The sequence below is a fragment of the Vespa velutina genome, chromosome 15, assembly GCF_912470025.1.
Source record: "Vespa velutina chromosome 15, iVesVel2.1, whole genome shotgun sequence".
In the NCBI taxonomy this organism is placed as follows: domain Eukaryota; kingdom Metazoa; phylum Arthropoda; class Insecta; order Hymenoptera; family Vespidae; genus Vespa; species Vespa velutina.
In genome coordinates, this window is record NC_062202.1 from 845,001 (window position 1) to 862,500 (window position 17,500).

At 35.6% G+C, this 17,500-nt stretch overlaps 1 protein-coding gene across 2 annotated transcripts in view; it reads left to right on the forward strand.

Annotated features, from left to right (window-relative positions):
• LOC124954609 overlaps positions 1–17,500 on the forward strand; it is a 26,833-nt gene that overhangs the window by 9,244 nt on the left and 89 nt on the right. Inside the window, exons 1-4 of one of the 2 annotated variants that reach the window (XM_047507793.1) lie at positions 2,662–2,811; positions 6,795–6,929; positions 9,785–13,153; positions 13,531–17,500. The exon at positions 13,531–17,500 is cut by the window's right edge and continues 89 nt beyond it. In XM_047507793.1, coding sequence (XP_047363749.1) covers positions 10,915–13,153; positions 13,531–13,988 — 2,697 coding nt within the window. In that variant the 5' untranslated portion in view covers positions 2,662–2,811; positions 6,795–6,929; positions 9,785–10,914 and the 3' untranslated portion in view covers positions 13,989–17,500. Of the gene's footprint in view, positions 1–2,661; positions 2,812–6,794; positions 6,930–9,784; positions 13,154–13,530 lie in introns of those variants that run through there. The other variant, XM_047507792.1, reaches the window with a different exon arrangement.

A 17,500-nucleotide genomic window follows, 5' to 3' on the forward strand; every position in this document is an offset into this window, starting at 1 on the left:
TTTCCGAATGGACACGTCTCTTTTTCTATCTTTCTATTTTTCAAAGTACAACGGCCATCGCTCTTTGTTCTCCTGTTTCCTTCACTTGTTTTCATTTTATCGAACGTCACTCGACGACCCCTTATCTCTCGTTATCTCCCTTCATGCGACTGACCAGTGACCATATACATTTTTCCTCCCTCCATCCCTCGTCTCTCTCTCTCTTTCTCTCTCTCTCTCTCTCTCTCTCTCTCTTTGCCTTGCTCTCTTTATTTATATTTTTGTCTCTTTTATCTTTCTATTTCTATTTATATTTCTTTTTGATCATTTTTATTCGAATAACTTATTATGTATTTTACATATATATATATATATATATATATATATATATATATAATATATACATATATAATAATGTTATTTATATAATAAATAATTAAATTCTAATTCGTGTGAAATATCCATATTCATATTTTTGACGCATAATTAATTCATAATAAATTAATGGATCAAGCCTATATATATAATATCTTATACAATATATATAGTCTAACATAGTAAAATAATATAGTATGTTTTATAATATATATCTATGTATATATATATATATATATCTTTTCTCTCTCTTTCTCTCTCTCTTTCTCTCACGATATACTCGCAATTCCGCGGTCTTTCGTGTGTTAAGAAAATTCGACCAATCACGTGCTCCTTGGCAATATATTATGCTAATCCGTTGAAATCGGCGCGTTAAGTATGCAAGACACGTGAAATAAACACGTAATACGCCGACCTCGCACTGCACCTGTCGCGCATGCAAATCGCCAGCTACTTAAGGTCGAACCTGTTGTGATTTTTCTTTTTCTTTTTCTTTCCTTTCTTTTTTTTTCTTTCTTTCCTTTCTTCTCTTTCTCTTTCCTTCTCTTTCTCTTTCCTTCTCATTACTCTCGCCTATTCGTCGACAACACGATCACTTTTACTGACCGAGATTCAAGGATATGTGTGTGTGTGTGTGTGTGTGTGTGTGTGTGTGTGTGTGTGTACTTTATATCTACGATCGATTTGATACGTATTTTCTATCATAATATCAATATATATCGTATATATAGGATGTATCGTAATATCGAGGATGTTTTTTACTTAGTATTTATTATCGATTATTCCCAACTTCTAGTATCATTTTTCTTAGTAAACACGCGTACCTTTGAACATCAGTTTGCAGTCATATTAATGCGAGGAGTCATGCGTGGGTGCCTTGTGTTGTATCCCTGATACAATAGGGCTTCCGTCGTACATAAATTTACATGAAAAGTGGCTTCTGATGTACCACGAGCCAGACACAACCGAGCAATCGGGTTTTCTAAGAATTTCGTCTAATAAGGATACGAAGGATACCTTTTCAAAAGGTAAACTACTTTTCTATTCGATGGGATGCAGTCTCTCGCAAACGAGACTCTTTCAACAAAAAAAGAGAAAAAAAAAGAAAACGAAAGAAAAGAAGATACTCTGGCAGACACCACACTCATACGCGTCTGTTTTAATAATTTATCAAAGAATTCTCTCTATATATTATGTATACACGAGCGGGTAGAGTTAATAAGAGAAGCGAACTATAAAAAGGCTTTGGAGAAGAGAAGAAAAAATTCAACATGAAAATTGTCCTGATCGCATTAGGTACGGCTTCTTCTTCGTGCCACCTTTCTCGAGACGACGTCAAATGTCTTTTCTAACAAAGAGTCCTACTATTGGGTTATTGAATATCTTCATTTCCACGTTTCCACGTGCTCCTTGAATTTCAGGGGATAAGAAAGAAGAAAGACCAGGATATGCTTGTGTAGAGAAATAGAGAGGGAGGGGGATAGGAAGGAAAGGTTAGGAAAATTTCGATCGGTTAAGTTCTCTTCTACAAGAAAGAGAGAGATAGAGAGAGGGTCGGGAAGTCCATTGTAAGCAAAAGTCCAAGTCTGTTTCGCGTCCATCTGCAGCATCTGGTTTCTTCTTATAGTACCTAAAAGTAGGTGTTTCGGTGGCTAATACCTCTGCTTCTTGGCAGGCACGTTTAACTTTCCTGGCTCGTATATATATATATATATATGTATATATCTTTATCTGCCAAGTGAATTCGTTCCGAGTTCTCTTACGTATACAACAGGGAACAGAGTTACAGCGCTTTGTTCAGTCGAAGAATCGAAGGTTTTTTGTGAACAGAGAGAAAGAGAGAGAGAGAGAAAGAGCGAGGGGGGGAGAGAGAGAAGTCGAAGAGGCGTTGAAATTCGCCATTTTATGAGACGAGTTACTCGTTCTAATTGCCTTTGTTTACTCGCCATGTGCACACGTGTATATATATATATATATACATACATACATACATATAGTGTATATACACACACACACACATAAATGTAAGCATACCCAGAAAAGGTTGCATTGGATGCAAGCAAAACGAGAAATCTTCCTCTTGTTCTCCTTTCCAACTATCGCGTATAACCGTGGTGGTGTTGTGTTGAAGCACATCGTTGGCCTCTTCTCCTCCTCATCGAACGTGGTGGGTGCATAAAAGCCACGTCGGAGGAGAGTGCCATTTCTATCGAGGTGAGTGCAAATGTCGAAGAGTCGAGGGCAATGAGAAAGGATGAGCTGCACATTCCATTGGCCACGATGAATGATGCACTCGAGGAAAAGCCTTCTATGTCGATGGTGATGATGGTTGTGCTGGTATACTTTGGTGTCAGTGCTGGTTGGTACTGATAGGATTCTACTGCTCTACTGTTGTTGCCGATGGTACTGGTTGGTGATGATTGGTGGTAGTGGTAATCGTAGGCCCCAGTGGTAGTGGTAAGTTTCTCGCGAGGAAGAAGAAGACGCCTTTAATAGTCCATCGTTGTTGATCGATCTGACGAAGCAATATGCTAATAGAAAAGCAGATAATAGAATCGATTTCTCACTTTTAATCTATTGTTTGGTCCTTCTTGTGGTATCTTATTTGTTAGGATATTGAAATTTTCCATAAATTTTGATTCAGTTTATTTTTCCGTATATATATATATATCTGTGTGTTATTCTTAAAGATAATCTTTTACTTTTTGATGCATTTTTTTTTTTTTAGACTTTTTCTTTACTTTTTTCTTGTATGGTATTGTCTTCTTTTTTGGAATCTCGATGGGTTTGTTAAGACGTCGAAGGTTTCTATACATTTTTCCTCGCGTCATTTTGTTTTTTCTTTTTTCCTTTTTTTTTTTTTCTAAGATTCCTTTTCGATTTCAAAAGTTACTCTCTATTGTCCACCCTTTCTTTAGTGCTTTTTTTTCCTCTTATCTTATGTTTTTTTGGCCTCATAACTTTTTGGCATCTCGATTGTTAAGTCAGGACAGTTCAGTTTTCCATCGATTTTGTCTCACTTTTGTACGTCCTTTTTTTTTGTACGTACCTTTTCAAGTTAGTATTTTTTCCTTTTTTTTAGTTCTTTTTTCTTCTTTTTCTTTCGTTCTATGGTTTTCAGCCTTTTCCTCTTTGGTATCCCGATGGTTTAAATTAAGACATCGCAGTTGTCCATTGAGTTTGTTTCATCTTAATCTTTTTCCCTCTCCTTCTTTTAGTTCTTTTTCTTTTATCTTATAGTCTTATCTCATTCACTCTTTTTTTGGCATTTCTTCCTTCTATCCTACGGTTAATCAAAAGCGCGTACTGCTTCGCATCGTTTCTAACAGGCGAGGAAAACGATTTAGATTTTTGTTATTAGATAAAAGTTTATCTTTCTACAATCTAAACATCGTACACAGAGGATGAGAGAGAGAGAAAAAGAGAGAGAAGAGAGAAAAGTGCGGCATTTAAAAAGATCGAGTTTTAATATTCTCGAAGGATGATGATGCGATGCAAGAGATAATCTCTCTTTTTCTCTCTTTCTACTTCTTCGTGAATTTTGAGAAATGTAATTTCTTTAGAGCGTGAAAAGTTTTTAAAATTTCCCGCCTTTACATCGGAATGCAACATAGAGAGGGGGGAGGGGAATACGTGTATGTAGATATACACACACATACATGCGTGTGTCATGTGGATGAGAGGGCGGAAAGAAGGAGAGAAAGGAGGGTGAGGAAAAAAAAAGAAAAGAAAAGAAAAGAAAAAAAAAATATAACTGCATTCTACGTTACGTTCTTTTCGACCTGATGGACATCGTTGGATTAGTGTTAGCGCTATTATATACAGCGCTAAGCAGCTGTCGTTCTGCATTTTTTGTATAAGTACGTACGTACACGCGCTCATGCACGCACGCCATCCAGTTTCACCCATGGTGTTTTCTTATGGCTTTTAAAAAAGGGACCGTCGACTGGTATCGTTAGCGACTATTGTTACTTCCAGAAAAATATATTTTTATTAATTTTTATATCTTACCTCCTAGATTGTTGTCATCCTCGTAATGTTTTAAAAGGTTTTTTTTTTTTTTTTTTTTTTTTAATAGAAAAACTTTAAACAATTTTCGACTTACTTCCATTCTTGAAAGACTGTCTTAAAAATTCTTTCAATATAAAATTTATTTAAATTTCTAATTATACGTATAATGATACAGTATATAATTTAATAAATATAAATCCATTTGTAATTTATACATTTATATATCTTTTTTTTTTCTTTTCTTTAATGTCGAACAAATGTATCATTTCGATTGTAAAGGAAGGAAAGAAGTATAAAAAAAACAAAGTTTCTCTTTCAAATGGAACTACTTGTTCTATAAATAATTTAATCGACAAAAAAGAAGGCGAGTATTATAATAACAAGAAAGAAAAGTTTGTCTTTCAGATGGAATATGCAAACCGTATAATTCACCGTGTAATTTAATCGGAGAAATAAGAAAATTATAATCGCACAAAGAAAGACAAGAAAGAAAGAGAGAGGGAGAGAGAGAGAGAGGGAGGGGAGAAGATGTATTTCTTTTCTTTTTTTATCCGGAAATTTATAACGCATAAAAATTCCCTAGCTAGTTTGTTTTACTACGCAATCGTGAAGATATGCGAGGTGTGTACACTCATGCCTCTTTTATATGGGAAGGGACAGTCTAGACTGTTGAAAATACATCGAGAAGCAAGAGAGAGAGAGAGGAGAGAGAAGTTTAGTAGTCGAGCGACGATCGAATGACGCATACTCATGAGAGGATAGGATGGCGAAGAGATTATTGAAGAGGGAGGAGGAGATGGAGGAAGAAGGGGACGATATGGGAGTCGAGAATTTGAGCTTATAGGTATCTAATCTGTGCCGTCGTAATTTGAAAGGTAGCGGAGGGTCTCATCTTCTTCGTTGGTGTACTACCTATCTTTTTTTTTCTTCTTCTTCTATGACAATAGAAACCGTCTTTCTAGTCTTTAACGATCCCAAGGTAAAGAAATGCTTAGACGATCGTGATATGGCAAATGTTTAAAATGATGGTTAACAAGGGAAGGATCTGAACGATTGTATATGTACAATGTACACACACACATATATACGCTCACGCTCACGTATTTATATATAAGTTGATTTCTATGTGAATGAGCATTCGTATACCAATGCATCGCTTTGATTGGACTGTGATGTAAAGGTCTTTCTGAAAGGGAGAGAATTCGTATGGGGGAATGAGGGAACAGTTCTACCCTCTCTCTGCTTCTCACTCTCGTTATTTTTTTAATTGCTCCCTTTGATTCTTTTTCCTTTTGTAAATTCGACAAGCCAGCCAGTCAGCCAGCCAACCAACCATCCATCCATTCATCCCCTTTCGACGATCGAGGATCACGAGTTCAACCAAAAGGAGATCTTCGTTTTTGTTATTCCTATGTAATTCGTTATTAACAACGTTTGATGGCTTGTCGATCATTTGGCCGGTATTACATCAAAACGAATATGTGTGAACGATAATACTGAAAACAAAGGCCGTGAAACTCTCTCTATTTCTCTCTCTATTTCTGAAAGAGGGTAGTTTTCATATAAGCTCGATGATATTGCTTGATACTTTGCCTATGTATATATACGTGTAGTGTACGATCAATGCTATTCTTTGATATCCCGCGTTTAGTGACCCCTTGATGTTTTAAAATGGAAACATTCATTAGATAGGTAAAGAAGGGATTGACATGTATAATAAACTCTCTACTATGATTGCTCGTCAAAAGTTACTACTGTACTTTGTTACTTTTACTTGCTATCTACTTATCCATCTATCTATCTATCTATCTATCTTTCTCTCTCTCTCTCTCTCTCTCTCTCTCTCTCTCTCTCTCTCTCTTTCTCTCTCTCTGACTCTGTCTCTTTCTCTATCGAGTTAGAAGAGGATAGAAATGAATCAGACAGATGTACGTACGTATATGCATGTACATAACTTTAAATATGAATGATCCGTGTACATAGGTATTTCTCTGTGCGTGTGTGAGTGTGTATATATATATATTGTGTACTGTAGAGAGAATTTTATATATATATATATATATATATATATATAAAGAGGAAACGCGTTGCAAGATTATCGATCTCACAAGAGGAGCAATCCCTGTGAGAGCATATACGTAGTAGTATACACCGAATTAGAATAGTGGTAGTTGGGCTAATATCGCGATAAGTCGCCCGGGAGAACAATTATTACGGCATTAACTGTGGCACGGCACATCGCCATTGCAACTCTGGCTTGCAATATGAGAGAGAGAGAGAGAGGGGGGGGGAGAAAATGAGAGAGAGAGAGAGAATGAGGGGGAGAGAAAATGAAGGGGAGAGAGAGAGAGCGAGAGAGACAAGGCATTATCTTTTACGCTCGGGATGATTATTACTACATTAATTTCATTTTATGCGGCCTGTTGCAGGTTCGAGAAACGACGGGATAGTTCGGATCAATGACTTACTTCGCTTCCTTCCAACGTCCTAACGACGTCCTATTATTAGGACATCGTTCATTGTTCACCGATCATAATAGCTACCGCTGTTGATCGTAAAGAAATGTGAGTATGTTTGTTATTTTTTATTTTGTGATAGATTTTATCTCTTTCATTAATGTTCTTTAAAATGAGCTAATTCACTTGTGTGTTTCATTGTTTCTTTCTCTCTCTTTCTCTCTCTCTCTCTCTCTCTCTTTCTGTTTACCACTTTTAAGGTTTATCTTAATATTCAGGATTGATAAAATGGTTAGAAGCAAGGGTCCTCTTATGAATGAATGATTCTTTAATCTACTAAATTAATTACTAAATAATTAAAAAAATATTATGCTAAGATATATTAATACGTATGTCATATACTAGCGAGTTGAGATTATCCTATCGAACGTGTCACTATCTTTTTTTCTTTCTTTTTCCTTTTTTTTTTTTTTTTTTTTTAAGGTTTGTTTATTAAGATACGTTGTCGGGGGATTGTGTGATGTATAAGAATAAGCTGCAGATACAATTTAGAAGGGAAAAAAATCACTAGGATAATAATACTAGTATAGAGTTAAGCTTATCGTACCGATTTATACAGCATCCGAACGCGTAGCTATTTTAATATACTTTTTTTTTTATCCGATTAGTTGCTTATTGATACGTATAAGAATAATTTACCCAGCCAATCTAAAAAAGAAAAAAGAAAAGAAAAATCGACTAGGATATCCCTAGCGCGAGTTAATCTTATCCTATCGATTCCTGCAGCATCCAAGCGTCATAATGCTTTTTTTCCTTCCTTTTTCTTTTTTTATTCCCGTTTTTTCTTATCCGATTCGTTGCTCGCCAAGAGAGTATAAGAATATCGTAGAAAGTAAATTCGTAACTCGTGGGAAAGGAATGTGCGAATACCTAGAAGAAGGAGTAGAAGTGGAAGGAGAAGAGACGGTACACAGCAGTAGTGGCATCATGCCAAGCGATCGATCGTGCGAGTTATATACAATGGACTCCTTTACGTCGTGCATCATAGAATAATCTTTCAAAAGAGTGCGCTGCTTTTTAACTCTCTTTATGATAAAAAGATTTTTTCAAAGAAAAATTCAACCGATTTTTTCAATTAACCCTTTGCACCAGACTGTTAACTCTAAGGATATATCGTAAATATAACAAATAACTCGAACGTTTTCTTTTAAAGGGACCCATAAAGATAGAGGGTAATTACTGATAGATAACCTTAAACAAAACTTGTGCAAAATTTCTTGGAATATTTCTTTCCTCGAGATACGCATATATATACATGTGCGTATATCCATTGCAAAAAAAAAAAAAGAAAAAAAAATGAAAAATATATCCAAATAGGACATGCAAATTATCGCTGGTGTTACACGTGCGGGAGCCCTCTTTTGTAACACAGAAAATCAATTTTTTTCTTGGCTTTCTAAAGGCTTATTTTTTATTTCAAATTGTTAGATTACAAAACTAAAAAATTAAAAAAAAAAAAAAGGAAAAAAAAACGAGAAAAAAGCAATTGATTTTTAATATCACCTTTTCTGTCCATCTTGTATCATTTTAATAGAGTAATTATTTCCAACGCTGTACGATTTTATATTGAAATGATATACATAATATATTCGTATTGCTGATCGAGTTGATGATCGGAAAAAATGTCCGTGTGTGCGAAGTATTCAATCCATAATCTCAATAAAGTATTATCAAGGATTTCATGTGATAACTCACGTCAAAACTCCATATTTGATAAAGATCGGGCAATATTATTGGTTGAATGATCTTATCGAAGGATACCATTAATTTTTATCGGTTTTATTCGATTTGCGTATATAACTATCGAGTTCTCACGAATGAATCGGACTTTTTCATATACGCCATGAAATGATGAGTGTATATGCATACAAGCTACGAATACAGACATACATAAATTGTATGTATATATGCATATACATATTATTTTGTAATCGTGCGCAGATAACATGTAATAGACTTGCTGAGGTCTTTCGAGGTATTAACACTTTCTGCGTATAGAGCATACATTTGAAAAGCTTAGCAATCCAATCAGAAGCGAGTTTCCACAGAGAATGTCGATTACGACATTCTTGACCCGAGCATCGTGGTAAGTAACGCACGAGTAGATAGCAACTCAGCATCGAAGAAACCTTGCGCACATCACTTGGAAACTTATATTTGTATGTGCCTGTACAGGCATGTGCGTGCGTGTCTACAGTTTAGTTTCTTCATCCTAGCATCTAATAATCTTATGAGAAAACTCCTACTAGTTGGATATCTATTCTATTTATTTTAAGATTGATTATTTTGAATATAAAAATATAAGTGAGAATAAGAAGACGAAAAAGAAAAGAAGAGAGAGGGAGAAGGAGAGGGAGAGAGAGAGAGAGGGGGGGGGGGAGAGAGAGAAAGAGAAAGAAAGAGAGAGAAACACAATAACTCGACAAAAGACTGATTCATCCCGAAGTACCCCTAAATTTCCTGTCGTTGTACTCCTCTTACAAGAGTAACTAATGAATTGTAAGGCTTCGTCAGTTTTACGATATCATTATCCCCCCGAAAAACAATATTCCACGTTACAACACTCCTATAGATCATTTTACAATCGATTTTGTTTGCAATATCATGTTACTAGAGGAGAATCCTATCATTATAAGCTTTTCAATAGGAAGGTGGCGACTAGTGTCCCGTTTTACATCGGTATATTCGCGAAGAGGATTATAATGATAGAAGCTAATAATAATAATAATGATGATGATAATAATGATAATAATAATGATGATGATATTGATAATGATGATAATAATAACGATGGCATAAAAAATAATTAGAAAAAAGGATAAAATAAGTAGGACTAAATAAAAATGGAACTATTTAAAAACCATATCTAATTTTTTTTTTCTTGTTCATTTTTTATCTTTTAGGTATCGGCTTTCTAATCGATGGATCAAGGATTAAATAAACCGCATTCATCTCGCATATACAAACGGCGCGCATGAAGCATGAAAAAATATCACGGATTTCTTCTATGCACCTTCGACGAATATTGGAAGATCAGTCTCCGTTTGATATTTGGAATCGAATGTTCCTCGAGGATATTTATCTGTGATGATCTCGAATAGAGATAACGTTGGATCAAGAAAACCAAGCACGAGGATATCTCCCACAGGTCGAAATAAATAAGTTTCTTTTTTTTTTTTTTTTTTTTTCTTTTTTTTTTTCTTTCTTCTTCAGAAAGATAACTTTTCGGCCATGCCATTATAATAGAAGTCAAACAAAGTGCTCTACCACGATCTTTTATTCATCCCTATCGGATGATTTCAATTCGAGTAAAAGAATTGATCGGGCTATGATAAAGCTGGGAGATATTCGATTGATATTGGAGTCTGGTGGTCAAATTAATACCAGTCACTGTGGAACAAAATGTGATGGGCTAATTGAATGCTATTAACCTGTCAAGATATTACGAATGAGTGAGAAGAACACACACGCACCCACACACACATATATATATATATATATATATATATATATATATAAATATATAAATAATTATAAGTCTAAGAATGTAGAAATATCTATGAAAGATTTATTGACTGATTTGAGATTCTAAAAATGACGAAAATACCTACGAATACTAGAGCGATGATGCTCGGTAGGTAAGAAAAGGACTGGCACTTTTTTCTCTTTTCATTTCCCAGCCCATGAACGATAAATATTGAATAATTCAAAGGAAGATCTTTTTCGCTCTTCCGATGCGTCAATAAAAGAGAAAGGCGCAAATGGGAATAGAATAGTAATCTCAAAGACTGGTCCTCGTAAGTGTCCTTATTTCGAGAATCCTCCCTACCGTTGTCTTCTCTAGGTCGTTACTATCTGCCTATTACTACTACTACTACTAGTACTACTACTATTATTACTATTGCTGGTACCACCACCACCACCACCACTACCATCTTGGCTCTTCGTCGGCACTCCTTTCTCCCGGTTATGGAATGAGCCGGCGTTCGAATACTTGGACGTTCGCGGGCTCGCATAAACATTATCGAGCATCATGATAGGAACGATGCGCTTACTTCTCTCGTCATTTTTAATTACCATGCAATTTTGTGTGAACGTTTGCCTGTCAAGCGGTGACGGTGGCCCTAATAGTCCTATCTTCAATCTAGATCATACGGCGTTAGAAAAGAATCTCGCTGCAATATTTATTAAGGTCGCACACAGTTCGGCTACCACAAAACGTAGCGTACCTGCTTATGACGCTCAAGTTTCAGCTAGTACTACCTTATCGACCGTACCGTCGCCTTTAACAACCTTCACCACCGCTACGACTACAACGGCGACTAAGTCAACGACGACAACGACGACAACGACGACTAGAGCTATAACAACCTCTGCGATTAATCCCTCGTTACATTCTATAAGAATACCAGTACCTCGTGCTACAGCATCGTCGGGTATACGTGATTTACCATCGTATGCACCGCCTTCGCGAGCCTTGTTTACACCACCCCTACCGCCGGAGTACCTTCATCCATTCGCCGACAAGCCAACGCTTAGGGGTACAAATTCTGACGTACATACTGGTGCAAGAAGGCCCGTACCACCACCTAGTCTTACCCCGGCACACGAGAGAATACCAATCAGGCCGCCTGACCTAGTACAAGTGCCTGCTTCCCATGGCCCAGAGAGACACTCGCATTCCAGGAATAAAGCCATCAATACGAGCAACGCCAATACAAAATTTGGACTCGAATTTGCCGAGAACGAGAAGAGAAATAATTCGAACGAGTTTGTACCGACTCTTCATTATCCAAGCATATCGCGGATTCTTTCCGGTAGCAATGGTAGAAAACAAGACATTCCTGAGATTCTTTTGAAACCGCTTGCTACAAAGAGTCCATTGCAGAACGTACCATTGGTTATAACAACCGAGAGAATGAGTACGTCGACGATGATGTTGGTAACGACAACACCCGCTACAGGAACGACTACTATGATGCCGATGACGAGTACGGTCGATCCGTTTAAGAAGATTACTCAACCGACTATTTTCAACCTGCCAAATACGAGAAGGCAGGAGAATGACGGCGATTATCAACATGGTCTGAGAACGGAGAATGGTTTCAAGACGGATAATATCGAGATAGTCGATACAGAAAGACTGCCATATCCCCAACCTCAGCCACCGGCACCACCATCGAAGAAACCAAACGACAAGGACGGTGATTCTTTGGTACCTCACATAGATACGAATCCTTCAGAATCAATATGGAAAATCGCCTGGTCTCTTCACGTTTACGTAGCGGCCATCATGTTTACTCTGATGGCCTTGTATTCGATCTACAAGATCGTTCGTTTCAACGAAGCTACCAATCTTCTTACCCAGTCGTACTTCCTCGCCGTTCATCTTCTTTTAACGACTGTCTGTACTCTGAGGTGTTTTCATCTGTTCTACGATGCCTACAATTTGGGCCATTCTTTGCCGGAACCATTGTCACGTGTTTTAATGTACTTACCGGCACCGTTGTTATCGGCAGCCTTTGCAACGCTTATGCTGTATTTAGCCCGATGCTCCGAGGCACCATCGTTGAACAACAAACTCTTATCTCCAGCTGCCCTAGTTTTATTCTCAACCGTTCACATAGTTTTATGCGTCTCTCTCCACGTGTCCACTCACGTGTTAGGTTATCGAGATGAAGCAGAGATATTGCCCCTAGTTTGTCAGTGTATCTACATCCTTGTTTGCGTTGCACTCGGCCTCTGTTATGTTTATGTGTATCGTATCGTACGCTCGCAGATACACATTACGAACAATAAGACTGCTGGTGTCAATCACGTGGTCGCTGGCATCGATCCTTCGACCGTGGCATTGAGTACAGCAATTACGACGACCACAGCGACAGCAATACTCTTCATACTGATAGGTTTTGTTCAGCTCTATGGTATATTTGGCATACGTGAACGTTCTCAGCCATATCCTTGGGTCTGGTGGGGTTGGCAGTTCTTCGTCAGGTTACTAGAACTCTCCGTTTGTGGGCTATTGGTTTGGGTCGCTAGTCTCTCGCAGTATCCCCTACGAGAGAAACAACTCCAACAGCATCCAGCTCACTCGGGTTTTGCTCTATTCCCGTGTGGCAGTTCCACGTCTACGGAGAACATGGACGATGTATTGTATCCAGCTATATGCAGCACAAATCAAGCGATACAAAATTATACCATGAGGACTGGGAAACAAGTCTACGACGACAGTTTTCCACTTAACACGTTGCCCGAACATTTGAACATATCAGGTAGACATTACTTAAATAGTATCGATGATTTTTTATTAAAGATACAGCTTGAACTTTATTTAAATGGATTACTACTCTAGTAATGGTTTATAGTAGTGATTAGATGATTATGAAACTTAGGTCTAACATCATATAAATATTTTGATACTTGAACTTTCATTATTTAACAATTGTATCTCTGTATATATATAAACGCAGATAAAAATAAATATATTTATTCTTGAATTTAGTAATTCTTTTATGTAATCGTTAAAGCTTTAAAAGTAGTGTGCGAGACAATATGTCTCTTTTAATATCTAAAACGACTTAGACCACTTTGCTAATTATCGACTCATATACAAAGTATAAGTTTAGTTAACTGTTGCTGCTACTTTCAGGTACCTTCGAAAGGCATTCCATTCGCAAGTCCGGCACGATGGGTCATTTTCCGCATGAAGGCCGGGGATCATTGAGTCGTCATGGTAACGGTGTGCAAACTTTGAGAAATTCCGAGAGTCGAGGCAGGCATACACCTGTTCCGGCTTTACACGAGCAAGCTCCAACAACTGGGTCTACAATGCTGGTGGCGGAAGACGGCTTCGTCAGGTTTCGAAATTTAGGTGCGGAAGAAGACGATTTATCTGATAGCCAGAGTATGGTGGGAACTCATGGTAGAGGGAGTTCGTTGGCCGGTAGCGTTAGATTTAACGCGAGGCATACCAACATTCAACACCAACATCAGCATTCGCAGCACCAGCATCCTATTCAGCATCAACATCAGCATCAACACTCGTTGCAACATTCTCACCCGAGCCAACATCAGACGAGTCATCATCAACTCTACAACAATACGTAGAGATTCGTCGTCGTGCTAAATTATTACGATGATGCGGCTTAGTGAACCTATTTCATCGTTTATCAGCTGGATACGTCAAACGGCTCGATAAATGGATGGACTTATCGAACAAATAAATATATCGCGTTATAATTATATATAGAAATATATATATATATATATATATATATATATATATATATATACATACACACACACACACACACACACACGCCAATTGAGAGAACTGATGATCGTTAGATAAAAAGCGTAAGACGCTTTTTCGTCGACATTGTCGTATAATGTCCGAGTAATTTTTTTAATTTATATATCTTTGCGAAACGCGGTATCGCGTTTTCATCGTCATCGAAAAAAAAAAAAAAAGAAAAAGCAAAAGGAAAAGGAAAACGTGAAAAGTGTTCCCAGTGTGCTCTGCGCGAGTGTCGATTTGTACCTCGCGAATTAAATTTTCTTGGATGACTCTCGTTTCATCATGCAGGGATGAGGGATGAAAGTCCCTAGGTGTACCAAAAGTTTCTAGGCGATATTAAAAATCAATTTTACCACTTTTAAAGACATTTAGGCTAAACTTTTTTTTTCTTTTTTTGTTTTTTCTTTCTTCTTTTTTCCCCTCAGATTGTAAAACTACGACTCTAACTCGTCAAACTACAAAACCTAAACTATGCGCCTGATAAGTCTCGAAAAAAAAAAGTAATTGATTTTTATAATCACGTAGGAACTTTTGGCCTGTTCTGTATTATCGCGAAAAGAAGATATTGTCTCCCCCTTGTTGTATAGAAGAAAAAAAAAAAAAAAGAAAAAAATCATTCCTATATATTTCTCACTCCTCTCCTTTTTACGTGTTATTATCATCACGTCTTATTAACACGCGCATCATCTAACTTTGCGAGTCGAGCCGCTACCCCTACTGTAATGTACTTATATTTATTTTCAATCTTCTAATAGGCGAAGAAAGAAAGAAAGAAAACAAGTAAACAAGTATACGATGAATTCTCGTTCATGAAAACGAGATTCATGTTTCGTATCTGGATAGTCCAGGGTATTTCGAGTCGTAACGTTATTAATTAGGCACTTGGTACTTAATAAGATGATAAATACGTGTGATTGAAAAGAAAAGAAAAGAAAAAAAAAAGAAGTTATACGGTATCTCTCCCTCAACGTAATGTAATGGAAGCAAGCTTTATTCTCATATATATTTTATCATTTTTTTATTTATTGTTATTATTATTATTATTAGTAGTATTATTATTGTTGTTATTATTCTCTATCCGATTAATATTAAAATCGGCTATGTGAAATGGACTGGAAGAATGAACGATTCAATTTTTTTTTTTTTTTTTATATATATATACTGATAACTTATATCCATAATAATAATAATAATAATAATAATAATAATAATAATAATAATAATAATAATACAATAAAAAAATAATAATAGATGGTCGATAAAAAAATATTTTGCCTTTTGTTCAATATGGCGCTATATAATACGTAAATCACACATCTGTTCTCTTTTGGTGCGCTCGTCCTTTAAATTCTCGCATGTATTCAAAATGACGTCCGTTTTACTGATGTTCAATGGGAGATATATTTTTCAATCAAAAACACCCATACATACTAAAAAGTAAAAGTCGATCATGATTTTTCAAACGTATATTATTATTTAAAAAGAAAAAAAAAAAGAAAAAAGAAAAACGCGATTATCTCAAAAACGGTATATTCTAAAAGGAGACATATTCTCGTATTGAAAGCTAATTATTGTCGAACTAAACGAAAAGAAAAAAAGGAATACACCGTTTGTACAGTCAATATTAATAATTGATAATTTAACGACCGATCGTTATGAATGTACATTTTATTCATCGTCCAACAACCCTCTTTGAGCCGTATAAAATTGATTAGTTTTATTTAAAAAATATAAATTAAACAATCAATTTTGATATCGATGTTCCTTTTAGCGCATGTCAAAGTTATTTATAAAATATAATGCATTTATTATCAATGTTCTTATATATTATGTTTTGAAATATTCATCAATTGTTAATTATGCAAAAAATGAAAACAAAAGACAGGAGGAAATCACATAATATTTATTATTATTGCAAATACACGTGCACTGACGTTAAGTTTTCTCTTGGCAAGTTGCAATAAGGTCACGTGATGAAATCAATGAGAAAAAGGAAGAAGGTGCAATGTACCTTTACAATGCTATCTAAGTTATTTTAGAAATAATATCAGAATGTGTGTGGTCATAGTATTGAAGCATTGTGTAATTTTAATGTTATACGTTTATAGAAGAGGCTACGGAGGGTTTAGTTTAAGTTATAAGAACTTTGAACATATGTTTAATTTATATTATTAAGATTTAGCATTAAATTAGACATATGAGATATATATATATATATATATATATATATATATATATATATATATATCATTAATTTTTTAGCGAGCAAATACAAGCGAATAAGACAATTTGACATACGAGCCAGTAATTATTTTTCTTATTTTTGTATTTTTGTGTTTTTAAAAATGTTTTTTTTTACTTCTCAGAACCTAATGGTACAAAGTAGGAGTTTCTACTTTTCCTTTCGTATATTAATATATAGGCTTAAGCAGTCGTGCAGTCTGTATGTTTATATTGACATTGTAAATACGACGGTACATATACACAGACTCTTATAATTGATGATAAATATATTTGTCACACGGTAGATTTTTACATGAAAAGACGATTCAAAAATCTATCGGTAGGTTGTGCGCAATTTTAATTCTCGACATCATATCTCAATTGTAAATTCCAATGAACACGCTCTCGTTTTTTAATTTATAACAGAAATCTGTATTTATTATGTGAGAAACACATTCCACAGAGAGAGAGAGAGAGAGAGAGAGAGAGAGAGAGAGAGAGAGAGAGAGAGAGAGAGGCGAATTAGTGGAATTTTATTGCTATTTTAGATTAACATAATACCCGGAAAAGAGAGAGAGAAAGAGAGAAAAGAGAGAGAGAGAGAGAGAGAGAGAGAGAGAGAGAGAGAGAGAGAGAGAGAGAGAGAGAGGAACAAATGTGTAAATAAAAGCTTTTTGCGAAATATTATATGCTCGTCTCAGCTTATCATTTTCTAATAAGTATTTCAATATGTTTATGCGGGTTTGTATGAGTTACATGCGCGTAGATCTCTGTATGTGCGTATACTGTACATAGATATGTATAAATGTAGATAAGTGATATCTCTAAAAGACACCAAATAACTTAAATGTATTGCTCTTTGAAATTATGATTTATGTAAATAATTGAATTGTATTTTGCATTTCGAAAAATTGGCACACCAAAAATTTCAAGAGTATTAATTCATATTGAATTCATTTGAAATCGTATTAAATTTTCTCTATGATTATTTTCTTGTCTATCGTGATGTCTGAAATTTTTGAAAATTATTTAAAAAAATAAGAGATAATTAGACTTTTGTAAAATTCGATTTTTTGTACGTCGAATCCAATAATTAGTA